Consider the following 17,183-nt stretch of genomic DNA (forward strand, 5'->3'; position numbering starts at 1 on the left):
AGGAAGACGGGCGACGAGCCAGGCCATCGTTTATTTTGTGCCTGCTGGGCACTGGGTGCCAGGCTAGCCCCGCAAGCAGCACTGAACGGGCACCCAGACCCCTGCTCTCGTGGAAAATCCGGAGGAGCAGCGCCAGCACCCCCGGCGCACGCGGGTGGGGGCGGGGCCGGTGCCGGAGCTCACCGGGCAGAGGGCTGGCTCGGATGTTTGAGAGCCTTTGCCCCTGCCTTTGACCCTTTCACCTCAGAGAGCTTCGTTTTTACCCGCAGGTCTCCTGGCAGCGGGCACCGATAAGGGGCGAGTTGCCATGTGGAGAAAACTGCCGGGCCCGCAGAGCGGCCGAGCGGCCGAGGGCAAGGACAGGTGGGCCGTTCAGACCCCCACTGAGCTCGAAGGCAACATCACACAGATCAAGGTACGCGGCACCGGGGCGCTGGGCACTCTCTCCGCCCTGCGACGGCGGAGGACGTGGTTGGCTTTGCACCTGCCAGTTCCTCAGCCTAGGGCCCTATAAAAACAACAGAATGACTCTGAAGGCCTTTGGGGTTTCGGAACTGTGGATACGGGACTGTGGGTGTGTAGTCCTTGGTACCCATGTTCTCCGTCCACCCACCCTCTCTCCACGCTGACAGCAGCTTTGTCGAGATGGGTAACACCCTGGTTTTCCTTTCAGTGTATTCGGAGTGTGCAGTCCTTCCCCTCCAACCCCCCATCCCCTGTCCTCTGTGCACACGCGCGCGCTTTCTGTCTCTGGGTTTGCCCGCACTTGGCGTGTCATAGAGACGGAACCGTACAATCCACCGCTTTCCGTGTCCGGCCTCTGTCACCGAGCATCACGTGTCCCCTGTCCATGCCCGTTATGGTGCATGTGAGCGGTTCATCCCTTCCCACAGCTGAGGGGCGCCCAGTGTGGGCATGGACCACGTTTCGTTTCCGTTCTCCTTCCGTCCGTTCCATCGATGGACGCATGGGTTGTTTCCACGTCTGGACTTTTTGTGACTCACGTGGCCGTGAACGTTTGTGTACAAGTTTCTGTGTGGACATATGATTTCATTTCTCTTGGGCGTATGCCTTTTCTGCTCTTTTATTATGAATTGTCTCCCTGTCGATGGCCCGTATTTGGGGAGATGCAGTGTCACACTTTCCTTCGCTTCTCTAGGTGCCGTTTCCTATATTGTTTGAATATGTTTGTAGTGGCTGCTGTGAAGGCCTGTTAAATGTGACGTCTGGGCCTTCTGGCAGTTTCTGTTTGCTTTTACTTTCCAGGGTGTCTGTCATACTCTCCTGTTTTACGTGGCTCTCGATTTTTGGTTGCAAACCGTTCCTCCAGCCGCCCCCCCCGCCTCTAGGGTTTCTTGCTGCCGCTTGTTTATTTGTTTGGTGGCTGGACCACCGCAGTGACGTCTCTGTCCCCTGGCGCAGCAGGGACCGTGAGGCTCTCTGACCGTCCTCTCCCTGATCTGCCGAACTTCGTGCCTCAGCCGCCCTCAGCCGCTGGCCAGTGGCTCTGGGCATCAATTGCCCCACGGTCCAGTCCCATCCGATTTGGGCAGGTGTGGTGTTTGAGCTCAGGGTCGGTGCTTTGTTGTGACCCAGTAAGGCCGCTCTAGGTGTGTCTGTCCCCCATTCCCTCTGGGCATCGGTCTGGCTTGTGGGGAGCTTGTAGCTCTCGTGAAGCTCCCAGCCTCCTCCCCATGCTCACACCCAAACCCCCGCTCTCTCCGAGAGCACCCTGAGACTCGGACTTGCCCACGTTCTGTTTCCAGCGAGGTCACCTCCTCTGGGGAGCGCTTCGGAGCTCTGTTCCCGTGGGCTGGGCTGCCTCTCCTCCTGGGGGAAGAAAGTCTGAGTCACCCCTCCAGAGCTCAGAATGGGGACGGTGGCCACTTCCGTGCAGCGATACCCTGCCTGCCCTGCGAGCAGGGAGCCGGGCTCCGCGGCCTGTGGTCTTCTCAGGCCGCCTCTCCCAGAGTGGAGCCCACGCACCATGAGCGAGCCGGGCGCGGGCGTGGGGGCCCGGCATTCTCGGGCACCCCGTGAGCCGCAGGGACCCCACCCTGACAACGTGGAGCCGGGGGAGTGAGAAACACCAGCTGGGAGATGCTGTGGCCGCGATGAGACAGGGAGCCGACCTCCCGGCCACACCTGCCTGGGGGGGGAGGGAGGGCGCCACAGACGCTGCTGTTCCTGCCGGGTCCAGCGGACTTTCCTGAGGCCTTCTTCATTTGCCTCTTGCCCAACTTCCAGAGCGTTAGGTGGCCGTTGCCTCACACTTTGCTCCGGTTGTGCCCGCCCCCGCCTCAGGGCTCCTGACCTGCTGCCTCAGACCTGGTCCTCAGACCTGCGGTGCGCGGTCCTCTGAGACCAGATCTACCTAAGCGCAGCCGGGTCAGGACAGGAGGACACACGTGCTAAGCGGTCGGGGCGCCATATGGCACTTTGGGGGCTACCCTTAGACCCTTGTGGCACAGCCGGAGGTAAAAGTCGCTTCTCGGTGAAGTAGGGAGTTAAATATCTTACTGAGGCCAAAACGAATGGCTGCAAAGAGCATAGATTATTATCAGGTCAGCAGAGAACGTACGACTTTCTCAGATTTGAAGAGCTAGGAAGAGCCCTGCTAATTTTCCTGAAGAACTTAAAGAGAAACCACGTAAGCGCTGAGACATTCCTTAAAGAGAAGCCTCGATCTTATAAAAGTGTCATTTCTTCCCAAGTAAATTTACCCATCACATGTACGTCTGTGCAAATCATGACCTTTTTTTTTTTCCCCTTCGGGAGGAATTCAACAAAGTTAACTCCTCTGGGAGAGCACGTGGCACACGGCTGAGGAAAACACGTACAGAATCGGAACATTTCCGTATCCCCGACTAGAATATATCTCAAAACCAGAGCAATTAAAACAGTGCACGCTGGCCGCGAATGGGTAAACCTAGCTGTGGAACGGGATAGCGCAGCCAAAGCCAGACTGAGGTAGTTTTGGAAGGTGATGTGAAGTTATCAAAGCAGGAGTTCGTGTCACCGGAGGAGAGCCACGCGATTTAATACACCGTGTCAGCCTGCTGTCCGTTTACAAAGAATAAACATTCCTAAGTTGACAATTAACGGGTCAGAACAGACCCGAGACGGAACAGCCACGTCAGTGTCTCCCTGTCGCGTCACACCTCGAGCGCCCGCGTTTTACGGTTTTCTGTACAGCGCGTACTTTACGCTTAAAAATCTGTAAATCGGTTTCCATAACGAGGGGAGGTAGTGCCGGGAAAACTGTCGACGCTCCGCGCGCGTGCCGCTCTCCTGACCGCGCCTCCCTCCTCTTTGCCCCACTCTCGTCTCGTCTGTGGCGCGGAACCCAGTGGGGCTCGCGGAAGAGCCTGCTGGCGGTCAACAGCATCAGCTCCGTGGTGATCCTCAGTGAGCAGGCCATGTGCTCACACTTCCACCAGCAAGTGGCCGCGGTGCAGACCTCCCCAAGCCTGCTCAGCGTGTCCTTCCTGTCCACGGGCATGACGCACAGCCTGCGCACAGACATGCACGTCCGCGGGGTGTTCGCCACCAAGGTGACCGCGCGGGGGACGCTGGGCTCGGCCGGGCTCTTCGGTGTGGACAAAGGACCCGGCCAGCTGTCTGGGTCACTCGGGGCGGTAAGGGTGCCGGTGGCAGGTTGCTTTATGATCTCCGTGACTCTCTATAGGATGCCGTTGCCGTCTGGAACGGGAAACAGGTGGCGATCTTCGAGCCTTCTGGAGCCACGTTACGGAATGCAGGTGAGAGCCTTGTCCCCCCACGGGGGGCTCACAGCACCCTGCTTTTATCTTCTTGCCATCTAATGGGTGCTGGTGCCCGTGGTGTGGGCCCTGGCCCAGGGCTCCGGCCCTTCACTGATGGGCGGCACCCTCCCGAAGCCAGCGGGGGTGGCCGGGAAGCCCTCCTGGGCGCCGGGACAGCGAACAGCCGCAGTGCTTTCTGGGGAAGGGGGTTGCTACGATAACCCGGCTTCTGAACTGTTTCCCGACCCGCTCAGAGCAGGAGCCCCGTGGCACCTTGACCAAAGCCAACCTGTGTCTGGAAACGTGAGATGGGCCGTCAGAGACGCTCTGTCAGCCTCCACCTCCTTCTCACGGGCGCCTTTCCCTCACTCTTCAGCACAGGCCTGCGGGAGTGTCCTGGGGCTGCTGTGACAGTGACCGCAACCTAGGCAGAAATTTTCTCTCTCACAGCCATAGAGGTCAGGAGTCCAGACTCACTTTCCCCGGGGCCAAATCGAGGTGCCGACAGGCCGCGCTACCCCCTGAGCACTTGGGGAGTCTGTCCCTCGCTTCTTCCATCGTTTGGTGGCTGCTGGCCATCCTTGGCTTGGGCCCCATCGTTCCAGGGCCTACCCGCACCGTCACCTCGTTCCTGTTGCAAATCGGCTCCTTCTTACGGGGACGCTTGTGGTTGCCTTTAGGGCCCACCTGAGTCATCCGGGACAATCTCCCCATCTCACAACCCTCCAGCTTTGCCCTTATCCTAACATTCACGGCTCCAGGGATGAGGACCTGACAGCTCTGGGGGTCGTGTCCAGCATACCCGAACGACCCTCGGGATGCGCTTCTCGGCCGGCTCTCCTATACGGCTGTCATGTCCACCCGTGCTGACCCCACGGGTCCGGTCATCGTGTGCTCTGGGAGGCTCTCCCTGTGGGCTTGTCTGAGCCGCTCTCACGTCCCTGGGGGTGTTGCTCCCTCACCCCAGAGGAGGCTGTCCCCGCTTCCCAACCCCTCCCTCCTTTTCTCCTCTAACACTTCATTGCCTAAATTTTCCTAGAAGACTTTTCCTGCCCTGCCTCGTGTTCTGGCCTTACTTAACGTCCTCTCTTCCAGGGCAGACCCCTTTGGGGCAGGGATGAACTTCTTGCCTCACGGGAAGACAGCACGGCAGGTGCTGATGTATTTTCTGTCTCGTGTGTGTCATCACCTCCCTGATTAGATAAGAACCGGTCTAGACCCAGAGACTAGGGCTGGTGGCCTCCAAAGGTCCACCTAGAGTGGACAGACACCTGCTTGAACAGGCACCAGCTACTAGTTGGAGGAGAGAGGAGACGGCTAGTGAGTGGGGCAGGGCGGGGTCCCTAGTGCCGCAGCCCCGCACCAGCCCCGGGCCTGCACGCGCTGTCCCCGTGCCTCGGGCCTCGCTTTCCTGCAAGAACTCACCCCTCACTGCGCTGTGGTGAGGGCCGGGGCGAGAAGGAAACGTGCGTGAGGAGCTGAAGTCTGAGCACGTGTGCAAAGGTGGGCTGCCGTCGTATCCTGTTCATCTCTCGTCCTAGGAACCTTCCTGTGTGAATCTCCAGTGTTAGCCATGCACGAGGAAAACGTTTACACCGTGGAGCCAAACCGAGTTCAAGTTCGAACCTGGCAGGTAAGTCATTGCTCTGGAGCGAGAGGGTTTGATGGTAAAGCAACTAGAACAGTGTAAAAGGCCATCTGTAAGTCCAGCCACAGCCACTTACTGACTGCACGCGGCCAGACCGTAGTCCCCCGGCCCGGTGCTTGGTTGTAAACTGGACTCCAGGCTGGCTGCTCCACCCGTGACTGCCGGGATTTGTGATATCGGGGGGCGGGGCAACGGCCCCGCACAGTGATAAGGACTGGATCGCTGGACCCCGAGTCCACGGGCTGGAAGTGGGAGGAAACGTTTGCTGCAGTTACTGTCCATCCTGAAGGCTCTGGACAGGCCCTGCCCTGCATGTTGTGTCCGTATCCCAGACACGCGCAGGAGCCCGGGGCTGACCTGGTGCGTTAGTTTCCTGAGCCTGCCATCCCAAAGCACCATAAATCGAGCGGCTTAAGGCAATAGAAATTTATTTTCTCACAGTTCAGGAGGCCACAACCCAGGGGTGGGCAGGGCTGGCTCCTTCTGAGGTTCTGAAGGAGCGTCCATCCCACGCATCCCCTGCTTCTGGTGGCCCCGGCGTGCCTTGCTGTGCAGATGCATCGCTCCGTCTCTGCTCTGTGTTCACTTGTCCCTCTTGTGTCTGTGTCTTGTTTTCTGTGTCTTATAAGGACGCTTGTCCTCGGATTTAGGGTCACCCTAATCCAGAGCAGTCTTCTCTTGAGATCCTTAATTCCATCTGCAAAGACCTTTTTTCCAAAATAAGGTCACGGTCACAAGTTCCAGGTGGACAGATTTAGGGGCCACCACTCAGCCCAGGACACGCAGCAGCGTTGTGTCAAGGTCGGGAAAACTTTCACGGCCCTGGTCTCAGCTCTTAGTGGGACTGCGTCTTCTGTCTCTGAGTCCTTTGCTGGGATCCGTGTTCGGTTTCTGTGGGCTGCGGTTCGCCTGTGCCGTGTCATCCACTGCTCACCCTGCGTGCCGCAGATTTCCAAGTTCTTCCTGGTGGGGCTCAGGGCGGGTGGGAAGTGCCCCTCGGGGAGGCCCTGGAGTAGAGCCTCACGTGGGGATGCCGCCCCCCGCCCCACCTCCGCCGTGAGGTCCTCAACCTGTTTGAGGTGGGAGGGGAGGCAGAGAGAGAGCTGCAGGGAAGGAGGCCAGAGCCCGCTGCCGCTGGCATTGGTTGGGGACACCTGTTGAGGCCAGGAGGGGCCATGTTAACAGCCCATGAACGGCGCAGCTATGTGAGCACAGGTGGCCCGCGGGCCCCGCTGTAGGGTTGGGGGTGGACAGCCAGCAGAACTGGGCTCATCGGGGAGTAGCAGAGAATTGCATCCGGGATGAGCAAGTTACAGCAAAACCACAGCAAGTCTGCAGAACCGGGAGAGGAGGCTCTTCTGCGGGTGCGGGGAGGCTGTTGTAGACAAAACGTCCCCTGGGGTGAGCTGGGGGCTGGGCTGTTGTGGGAGGGGACCTCCCTCCTGCTGGGGTAGCAGTCTACCCTTGAACAACTTACAGGCAAGGGGGCCAAGCCCCCAAGCAGTCAAAATCCACATGTAACTAGACTCCCCAAAACTCTGGTGACCGGAAGCCTTACCGGTAGCACAGTTGGTTAACGCATATTTTGTAATATGTGTTGTACTACACTTGATCTTAGCCGAAAGGCCAAGAAGCAATCATCTGTGTTACATACTGTATTTTGACAATAAAGCAAGCTAGGGAAAAGAGAAGAAAATCACAAGGAAAATATCTTTAGTCTGTACCATATTTACAAAGAAATGTGCAGGGCAGTGTGTAAGTGGACAGCGCGGCTCAGAGCCCTGTTGTCCAAGGGCCAGCTGTGTATCCACTTGCCCCGTTGGTCTCTTCCTGTGGAGTCTGCAACCGACCTGGCAGGTGGGGCTGAGAGCGCCCCCTGCCGGCCTCCTGACTCTTTTTTTTTTTTCTAACATTTATTTTTGAGAGAGAGAGAGAGGGAGAGGAAGACACAGAATCTGAGGCAGGCTTCAGGCTGTGAGCTGTCAGCACAGAGCCCGATGTGGGGCTTGAACTCACAAACCGTGAGATCACGACCTGAGCCGAAGTACGATGCTCAACTAACTGAGCCACCCAGGCACCCCCCCGACTCCATTTTCTAAACGAGGTTTCCCTTTATTCTCACATTTCCCCTTTTTGATCAAGATGTTTCTTTGAAAGCATCACTGATCAAGTCACGTTTTCCATATTTAGTGGTCCTGTTCCTCCGTGCCAGGAAGGCCCTTGCCTGGTCGTCCTGTCCCACATTACAGGTCAAGTGCATAGCTTGCTGCAAACCACTTAGGGCCACATTTCAGTAACACGGAAGGTCGGGAGGCGGAGAAAGGCAGCCTGAAGGTACACAAGCCTAAAGTTTGTACGGTTCCAGTGCCATAAGCCTTGGAGATCATCTCCTTGTTGGGTACGTCCGTGTTTTAAAAGTTTGAAGAAGTAACAAAATACAGACCTTAAGATAACATACAAAAGAGGAAGTAACCCGATAAGGCCAAATCATATGACGAGCCAGGACCAGGTGTGAAGGGAGCCGACTGAAATACTTACCAGCACTTACTCTGACGTAGGGGGAAGGGTTCTCCCTGCGGAAGCAAACTGAGGCCGTGTCTTCCTCCTGAAATCTCCCTCGACGACAGCCACGAGGGCAGCACAGCGGGCCCGCAGGGGCACCCTGAAAGAAAGAGCTGTGCATCTGGGAGGATACAGTACAAGCAGAGAAAGAAAGCAATAGGTGAACTTCTTGCAAAACTTCAAAGACGTCTTAAGTCAGTACTGTCATCTCAAACGCGCTGTGTGGAACCAGAGGTGTTCTCACGGATACAACACGTACGCTTGTAAATTCAGACACCGTGAATCTGGGTAATAGTTTTGACGAAGGAAAGACTTCTGCGAATTCTGAACCTTCTCGCTCTTCAGAAAACATTTGTGAAAATGAAAGATTCGTGTGTCATTGGATCATGACGAGGCTTTAGCGAAAGGCCATAAACGAGGTTTGCCCTTTCTCGAGGGTGTGGGAAATGCAGACGAAAGCGTCCCTGTCATGAAAGACAGCAGCTGCAGCAGCGAGGAGAAGGAGCACGGGCCTGGGCTGCACGTCTTGGCAAAGCGGTCTCGTCCGCCTCAGTTCCAGGAAATCTGTGCTTTCAGGTCACCGGACGGCACGCAGGGCCACTCGGGGTTCGCTGCTTCGTTTAGATGCGTCACATGAATCCAGAGTCTATTTCCTGTAGTTCGGCAGCACAAAGGCTGGTTACCCGTGGCTGATGAGAACATTTCCAGTGGGGAAGAGAATCTTTCTGGAGGCTTCTTTTCTGACAGCCTCCAGGAGGCGAGGCTGATCTAAGCTCACCGTCTCCCAGGAGCGCACAGTGAAAAGATCGCTCTGTCAAAGCATGGTTATTTTTAATAGAAGCATTTAGGCCTTTACAACATTGAAGTGCATCTCCTGTTATCAGCTGTGGGTCAGAGGTGGCAGGGGCCAAGTGCACTGACACCCTGTGACGACCTCACAGGGTGAGAGCCTAGGAGTCCCCACGGCGGGGGATCTCAGACATAGGACCAACCACAGTGCTTTAGGCCACGATGGTTGGAGGGCCTCTACACATTTGTCAGCTGAGTCTTAGTGGTGCCGTTAGGTGAATGTGACTCCCCCACGGTGACGACGCTGCACAACCAGCCAGACAGGACAGACTTACTGCAGCGCCCGCCTGGGAAATGGGTCCCCTGGTCACTGCATAGCTGGAGAGTGGTTCCGTAGGGGTAATGTTTTCTGACAGGATTTTAGCCACAGAAATGGCAGGGGCCTGTGTGCAAGGGAAAACTTCGGCCCAGTGAGAAAAGATACGGACCGTGACCAAAACATATTTACGTCCGTGAGACGAGCACGTTTTATGAAACGAGCAGGCTTCTCCAGATTATACGTTTGGCAGGACGAGCGAGGCGGCCACTTGTGGCACTTCTCTTAATACTTCTCCACGTTTGTTCATGAACCCTATCATTTTGTGAGTAAACCAGTGGTTTAATACGTGTCTGGTGGTAACAAGTGGGACTTTGGAATTTCTAGCGGGGCTGGGGTGTTACTTGGTTGAACTTTTATCAAACTGACAATTACCAATGTTTCCAACATTGTCTTTCTCTCCTGGGGCCAATCGTTGGGCATCTCTGGTCAATTGTCCCAGATCGTCATTTGGAAGAACATCCCTTTGGAAAATGACTGAGGTCTAGCTACCGGCCTCCCTGACAGCGGCATTGTTGGTGGAAATAGCAGCCTAGTGGTTTCCTTTGGCCTCCAGGGAGCCAAGTCTTGAATGCCCTTAACGACAGTCAGAGCTGCTGGCCGAAGTGAGGCTTCTGATACATGTCAGACGTAGGAGCCATCTGAAATTTCATCCCCATTGGAGCTAAGGAAATCTTGTTGCTCCCGGAACGTCTCCGGATCCCGGGCGGCCCCGAAGGCACACCGAGTGTTGGCGTAGATGTGTGCGGTTTTACCCCGGCTGAGGTCTGAGCTCCGGGATGGGCCTGTGGCAGCCTGTTGGGCTGAAGCAGCAGGCGGTAAAGCAGCTGCCTCGATGGCTGCCACGGGAGTTGCGATAGCAAAGCTGGCACAGTGCCCGCCGCTTCCGTCCGCAAACCACGAAAGTGCGCGTTGGTTGGACGAGTTTCCTGTCACTTGTGATGGGCAAGGTGATCTGTCCGCGTCAAGCAGTCATGAGGGGTTTCATGTGCGTCCAGGTGGAGTCCTCGTTCTGAGATCGGATGCCCAAAGCGTCGAGCCTGAGTTTGAGCAAACTGCAACCTTTCTTTGGAGACTTTGTCTCTTTTTTTTTTTTAAGTTTATTAATTTTGAGAGAGGAGAGAGAGAGACTGCGTGTGAGCAGGGGAGGGTCAGAGCGGGAGAATCCCAAGCAGGCTCCGTGCTGTCCGCCCAGAGCCCAACGCGGGGCTTGGATTTATGATCAGTGAGATCGTGACCTGAGCTGGAATCAACAGTCGGACATTTAGCCACCTGAGCCACCCAGGCGCCCTGGAGACTTTGTGTCTTTAAGGCCAGAAGTTTTAACAGGTGAACGCTGTTTCCCATGAGGAGAAGCAGAAGCAAAGCAAATCCTCTACATACTGTAACAGCCCAGAGTCTCCAGAAAACTGCATCATCCAAATCCGCTTTAAAGGTTTGCGAAAAGGAGGAAGGACACTCTGAGAAACACTGGGGCATTGCTGGCTATCCTCGTCAACTAGAATACTAAAAACGTGCACATCAATTGCGGTGAAACTGTTGCTTGCAATGGATGTTGGCGTAGGAGGGTTGGGAACAAGGGGGTGCCCAGGGGCAACTCATTTATTGTTTCCAGCTCAACAGACCTCCACGCTCAGCCACTGGTTTTTCTCACAGGTAAAACGGGGCTGTTACAGGAAAGCCTGGGGGCGTCTCTGCACACCGTGCTCCCCACTCTTGAGGACGTACACACGCACACCGCGGTTGCCGTTGCCTCTTTGAGACGACGCCGGCTGCCATGCACTGTCCACTTCTCTAGGGGGACTCCTTTCCGGGCCGGGAGGTGGCGCTCCACTCGCCCCCGGTGCTTTCTGCCTTTTGGTGTCAGTGAGGGCACCCCGATTACGGGGCCCCGAGCTTCCGAAGAAGGGGCTGGTGGGGGCAGAAGCAGTGGGAGAGGAGGCAGGAGGACCGCTGGCCTGACTAAAGGCCCTCACCCGAAGCCAGCGGGGGGTGTGAAGCCCAGAGGGATGGGGACAAGCATTCCGGCTTTAGTTTTGTTACTTTCTCCTGGAAGATGGGTTTTGTGTGTAAGCGGCGTGGGGGGGGGGGGGAGCTGCCCGCAGTGAGGTCAGGTGGGCGGGGCCATGGTGCGGTCCGAGGACCTGGAGCCAGGCAGCTGGGAACTGAGGCCACAGCCGGGGAAGGGGCCAAGCAGTGCTTGGGGGTGGTGGCAGGTGGTGACAGGTAGCAACGTGGGAAGCCTTGCAGGTTCCCGGAGGAACAGGGTTCCCCACCACCGAACACTAAGTAGTCCTCATGCACAGGGTGCCCAGAATTCAGCTCGGTTCTGACACCGTGCACCCAGAGACGCTCCAGGTCCCACGGGTCACAGCCTCCGTCCCCCACCCCCACCCCCACCCGTGCTCCCGCCACAGGCCACAGAGTGGAGGGTCCTCCTCGGGCTCTTGCAGCCGGTTAGAGCGGCTCCCAGAGGCGAAGGAACCACATACTCGCGTTTAGCCGTGTGTGGAAGGATGCGATAAAGGACACGAGGCAGCAGCCAGATGAAGAGACGCACAGGGCACGTCCGGGAGGGCGCAGAGCTCCCGAGTCCTCGAGTCCTCGAGTCCTCGCCGGGTGCCACTCCCCCACCCCTCCCTGCCCGGAGGCCTGCGATCGCAGTCCTGGGCGGTTATGGAGGCCTCGCTGGAGCCCTCTGACCAGTGGCGGGTCCTCCCGGCAGCCACCCCGCCCCTGGGCAGAGACCCAAAGTCACCTTCGTTAACGTGAGCGGAGACACATCTGTGGCCCTTTTCACTGGAAATTCCACAGGTTTTGGCGGCCGTGAGCACCACACACCCCTGAGCCTTCCCTGTGTAGTGTTAGAACCTGCTAGGTGCTGCACGTCTTACCTGAGAGCCTGCTTAGTGTAAACACGATTACCTGTGAGTAATGTTCAGTAACAAAAGTAAGATGCTACGTGCACGCTGCTTCCCTTAATCATTCTCCTTTCCTTTTCCTCAGGGGACCGTGAAACAGCTCCTACTGTTCTCAGAGGTGGAGGGGAGCCCATGCTTCCTTGACATCTGTGGAAATTTCCTGGTTGTGGGGACAGACTTGGCTCACTTTAAAAGCTTTGATCTTTCCCGAAGGTACGGTCTTTGTCCGAATAAAAGTATAGACGTATATCGGGAGATATTGCGGGTTCAAATTGAGGCCATTGCAATAGAGTGAATTTCTCAATAAAGCAAATCAGATTAATTTTTTATTTTCTCGGTACATGCAAAAGATAGGTCTGTTCTCTAGTCAAGTGTGCAGTAGCATTATGTCAAAAAAAACGTTCGTGCCTTAAATAAGAAAGCGGTTTATTGCTAAAAACTGCCGACCGTCACCTGAACGTGCAGCACCTGTGAGCACAGGTCACCGTAATAAATATGACAACGATGAAAAGGTTTGAGATAAGGCAAGAATTACCAGAATGGAACCTGAAGACACAAAGTGAGCAGCAAATAACGTTGGCAAAACGGCACCGACTGACTTTTTGACCACGGGGTTGCCGCAGACCTTCCGTTTGTAAAAAACACAGTGTGTGGGACGGGCAGTAAAGTGAGGTATGTTCGCACACTTTGTAAAAACTAACCAGGAGACAGCGTGGTGGGTAGAAATGGGCAAGAGTCATTTCAACGTTAACGTGCCGCTGAATTTTTTGAAATGCTCTATGTCTTGGCTTTGAAAATTTGTTTTGGGCCCATTCCGTTCTTGGGGTTGTGCCGCTGTCCGGTGAGCATGGCGTGAGGGCAATATTGCTAACGCCTAAACAACACCCGTGGCGGCTAGAGCTTTGCTTTACCTTGGTGCAGTGTTTGGAAAAAAGAAGGATCTCTTTCCATTCCTTTTTTGTTGTTTTTGTTTTTGAGAGAGAGAGAGAGCACACATTCACGTGAGCAGGGGACAGGGGCAGACAGAGAGTGAGAGTCCCAGGCAGGCTTTATGCTCAGCACAGAGCCTGATGCGGGGCTTGATCCCACGACCCTGGGATCATGACCTGAGCAGAAATCAAGAGTCAGACCCTCAACCAGATGAGCCACCCAGGAACCCCTTGGCTTAAATTCTTAATACTTGCGTAGTGGGGAAGGGCACATACGGGACGAGGGTTGAGCAGGTAGAGCCCAGGGGAGTTTTTAGGCAGTAAAATTTTCTACGTGGTAGGGGCACCTGGGTGGTTCAGTCGGTTAAGCATCCGCCTTTGGCTCCGGTCATGATCTCACGGTCTGTGGGTTTGAGTCCCACGTCGGGCTCTGTGCCGACAGCTCAGAGCCTAGAGCCTGCTTCGGATTCTGTGTCTCCCTCTCTCTCTCACCCTCCCCCACTTCCAATCTGTCTCTCTCTCAAAAATAAACATGAAAAATGTTTCTCTGTGGTAAATACAAGGCACCACGGTTGTCAGAGCCTATGGCACTTTACAGCAGAAAATGAGTCTTAATGTGCGTCAATTTTAAAAATCTTTCAGGGGATCCCAGGATAGAGTACGGAATGTGACAATCACCTAAGTATGGTAGAAATGTGTGAACCAGCCCTTGGAGAGGCGGTGCTGACCCCGGCCCTTTGGGTAGTGGTGGTGGTGGTGTTGATGCTGGGGGCTGAGAGACCAGACACAGGACCGCACTGCCGTCCACAGAGCTCCCCGCACAGGGCACAGGGCAAGCGTCCCGCGCTGCCGCTCAGCTGCACAGAGTGAAGGTGCAGGTTTTGGGAGCCGGGGCTTCAGTGCTGGGAGGAGGTGACATAAGCGAGGGGAGGAGGCGAGAATGAGCCTCATGGCGAAGGGTTGAGCACAAGTCACGTTTGGCTTCATACGGACACAGACGTCGGGTGCGCGTCGAGACCTCTCCGGATACACGTCCGGGCACCAGTGAGTCCGCGTGCGGGGCCTTGCTCTGCCAGCACGCTCAGGGCCCAGTTGTGGGTTTCCACAGCGCTCTCCAACAGGACCACGAGCCTCCTTGGAGAAATTCTAGGACGGAGGCAGGAAATGTCACAGGAGCCTGGAGTCAGACAAACTGTCCCAGCCTGGGGGGCCTAAGGACACGGGGCCTGGAAGGGATCCTGGGACACGGAGGACAGCAGGGAAACACGGAGGAAATGAGAATTAAGTGGAAACAGTCGGGAGGAGCCACCGCTGCCGACCCAGTGCCGTTTGTAACAGCGTCACGCCAGAACCCAGTAAACGGGCTAGAGACACGCGTGTTTGTACATGGCACGTGGGACAGCAGCCCGTTCTGGCAGGACGAACGGCCAAAACGTGTCGCAGGGACAGAGGCTGAGCACAGAGGAGTAGGGGGAGGGATACGTATTCACTTCTGTTCGTTAAACCTGGGAACTTTACAGACTGACCCAGACGTTGAATCAGTATGCTTATGCCTGAAAGTAATACGACGTTATTGTCGTCGTACCTCAGTTTAGCAACTTAAACTGCTGACGCTCGCCCTGTACCCTGATCTGGGCCCTCTGCCGCGGCGCAAGACCCCCGGCGTGCGAGCAGCCACGCCTTCGAGGAGCCCCGAGTTCTTTGAAGGAAGGTTTCTGTTCTGTCAGAGACCGGGCTCTGGCCCTGTGACCTGCCCGGCCACAGGCCTGTGCCTCCCCTGAGCCCCTGTGTCCCCCTACAGAGAGGCCAAAGAGCACTGTGGTGACCGGAAGCTGGCCGATCTGATCCCGGGCGCAGCGGGCATGGCCTCGCTCAGGTGTAACGCCAGCGGCGGCAAGATCAGCATCCTCCTCAGCAAGGTGGGTGCGCGACAGCAGCTGCTCCCCGGACCGTGGCCTCCTCTGGCTGTGCCCGCTGTGCCCCCCTCCTCCGGACCGCGGCCTCCTCCGGCCGTGCCCGCTGTGCTCCCTTCCTGCCACGAGACCTGAGCCCCCACCTGTCCCCGGTCCCTAGTTCCTCTGAGACGGTGGGTCCCCCTGTGCAGGGTCCCCCTCTGCACCTCTTCTCTTTTCTGTACCTTTTCACCAGCCGGCTGCGTTCTCTTGGCATGAGGGGGCAGCAAGGCCCTCTGAGCCTCTGGCTTAGAGAAGGCAAGGACAGCCAGGGAGCAGAGTCTGACAGAAGGGACGCGGACACATCTGTCCTGCCCTGCAGGCAGTGAGCCTTGCTGCCCACGAGTGTTCGTTTGCGAATCCATTCGTTCACCACCTACTTACCAGTTGCCTTCCGGGAACCAGGCACTGTGTTGGGCACCGCGGACACAAGCCGATGCCTAATTAGGAGAGTGTGGCCCTTTCCTGTGGACAAACAGACGTCCATCAGAGACGGTCCGACTGCGGGCCATGCTGGGCGGGAGGCTTCCAGACGAGCATGTGTCAGGGGCAGGGGAGGCACAGGGAGACGCGCCCCGAGTATAAGCAGGTGGTGCAGCGTGACCTGAGGGTGTGCCATCCCTGGCAGAGGGTCGAGGCTGAGGCCGGCACGGTCAGTGGGCCATCACACGGGCGCCGGCCTTGGTGCAGGGGCAAGGCAGGACCGTCACGTAGCACCTTTCTACAGGTTGCTTCTCAGTGGTGGGGGGGGGTGTGCAGAAGTCTTCTGGGGGGTGGGGATCATCTGGGGCGGGGGGCACGGATGGGCGGGGACTGATTCCACCCCGGGCAGCCACGTGGAGGTCGAAAGGGGGACGGTGGGGCATCCTGTCTCAGTGCTGAGTTCGAGGCTCCTCGGGGCGGCACGTGGGCCAGCGAAGACAAGCCTGAGTCTCAGAGGCTAAGTCTGGCTGGAGATGGGGGTCCTCGGGCAGCAGGAGGGCGGTGCCGGAGCCCAGGGGCACGGAAGCAGAAGCAGGGTGGGCATCCCAGGACACGACACCATCTCCCTGCTGCTGGGGTGAATGCATGGCGCGGGCGGGGACAGTGCGGTGACACTCCGGGACAAAAACATCTCTTCTTGCACCAGGAATTTTTGTCCGCGGTGAAAGAAAACATGGCAAAGAAATAAAGTTCAGGCAGCACAAGCGAGCTTGTGGTGAAAACCAGCTGTCCCCAGCCCCGCTGGCGCTCCCCGCGGGAGGGTGCACTTTGGAAAGGAGGGGCTGGCGTGGGCAGTGGTCCACCGTTCCCCTGGGGGGGGGGCGGGGGGGGGCAGGAGGCTGGGCACCTTCAGTGTCGCTGACGCGTCTCCCAGTTCGTTGTTGGTCTTTCCTCTCGCGGACGGTGTTTGTGATGAGAAACCGCTGATGCCATCGGGCTTACGGTGTTCTCTGTCTGAAGTTTTGACGGGCTGATCTTCTTGTTTTTCTTGAGTCCTCAGGCCCCATTTAGCGTCCTGCCGCCTGGTAAGACAAAGCCTTGCACAGTCTCCCCGAGTCGTAGGCATTCGTTCCCCCACCAGCCAAGCTGCTCCCCTTCTCTCGTCTTCACTCGCCTGTGTGAGAACTGGTGCGTGGGGATCCACTCCTCCGTGTCCCTGTGGTTCATCCACCTCAGCCGGACAGCTGGCGTTGGACCTCCACAATGTTCTAGAGTTTCTCGGCCCCCTGAAATTACAAAGTACCCACCGGACACCTGTCTCAGTGGGACGACGGTGCCCCGACACCCACGTTAGGAGTGCTGGAGTGGCCGGCGGGTCGTGGACGCCACACGCTTGTTCTCAAACCCACGGGGTGCCAGCCACGCAGTTCCGTGAGCCCCGTTTTGTCTTCCCCTAGGCTGACGGCATCCCCGATTCCAAAATCTGCTTCTATGACGTGGAAATGGATACCGTGAGTCTCCTGGACCTCAAGACGGGGCAGGTTGATCGGAGGGAGACGCTGTCCTTCAACGGGCAAGAGACCAAGAAGTAAGGCTATGATTCGGCGGGACTTCAGTGTAAAGCTAGTGAAAATGATACACAGCTCCCGAGCAGGTGGTGGCTGAGTGACGCTCCAGACTTGAAGGCCCTTAGCAGGTGGTGGTGGAGGAAACAGTGAAGCCAACAGCCCCGACAGTTGGGATGGATGTGAGCCCCTGGGGTCCTGGAATTACCCGGCAGAAACGGGCTTCTGGAAGGGCAGTGGCAGCCATGGGCACA

General features: G+C 57.0%; 1 protein-coding gene across 10 annotated transcripts in view; it reads left to right on the forward strand.

Moving 5' to 3' along the window:
- The window catches only part of IFT140 (intraflagellar transport 140), a 71,983-nt gene that overhangs the window by 14,242 nt on the left and 40,558 nt on the right, over positions 1 to 17,183 (forward strand). For 9 of the 10 annotated variants that reach the window (XR_006212696.1, XM_042972443.1, XM_042972440.1 and 6 more), the window contains exons 10-16: positions 270 to 415; positions 3,351 to 3,554; positions 3,689 to 3,761; positions 5,306 to 5,397; positions 12,146 to 12,273; positions 14,791 to 14,908; positions 16,822 to 16,952. Coding sequence is in view for 9 of the 10 variants with exons in the window: in XM_042972443.1 (XP_042828377.1) it covers positions 270 to 415; positions 3,351 to 3,554; positions 3,689 to 3,761; positions 5,306 to 5,397; positions 12,146 to 12,273; positions 14,791 to 14,908; positions 16,822 to 16,952 (892 nt within the window). In the remaining variant the exon portion in view is untranslated. The remainder of the gene's footprint in view (positions 1 to 269; positions 416 to 3,350; positions 3,555 to 3,688; positions 3,762 to 5,305; positions 5,398 to 12,145; positions 12,274 to 14,790; positions 14,909 to 16,821; positions 16,953 to 17,183) is intronic. The other variant, XM_042972447.1, reaches the window with a different exon arrangement.

This window comes from Panthera tigris, chromosome E3 (assembly GCF_018350195.1).
Source record: "Panthera tigris isolate Pti1 chromosome E3, P.tigris_Pti1_mat1.1, whole genome shotgun sequence".
Taxonomy (NCBI): Eukaryota; Metazoa; Chordata; class Mammalia; order Carnivora; family Felidae; genus Panthera; species Panthera tigris.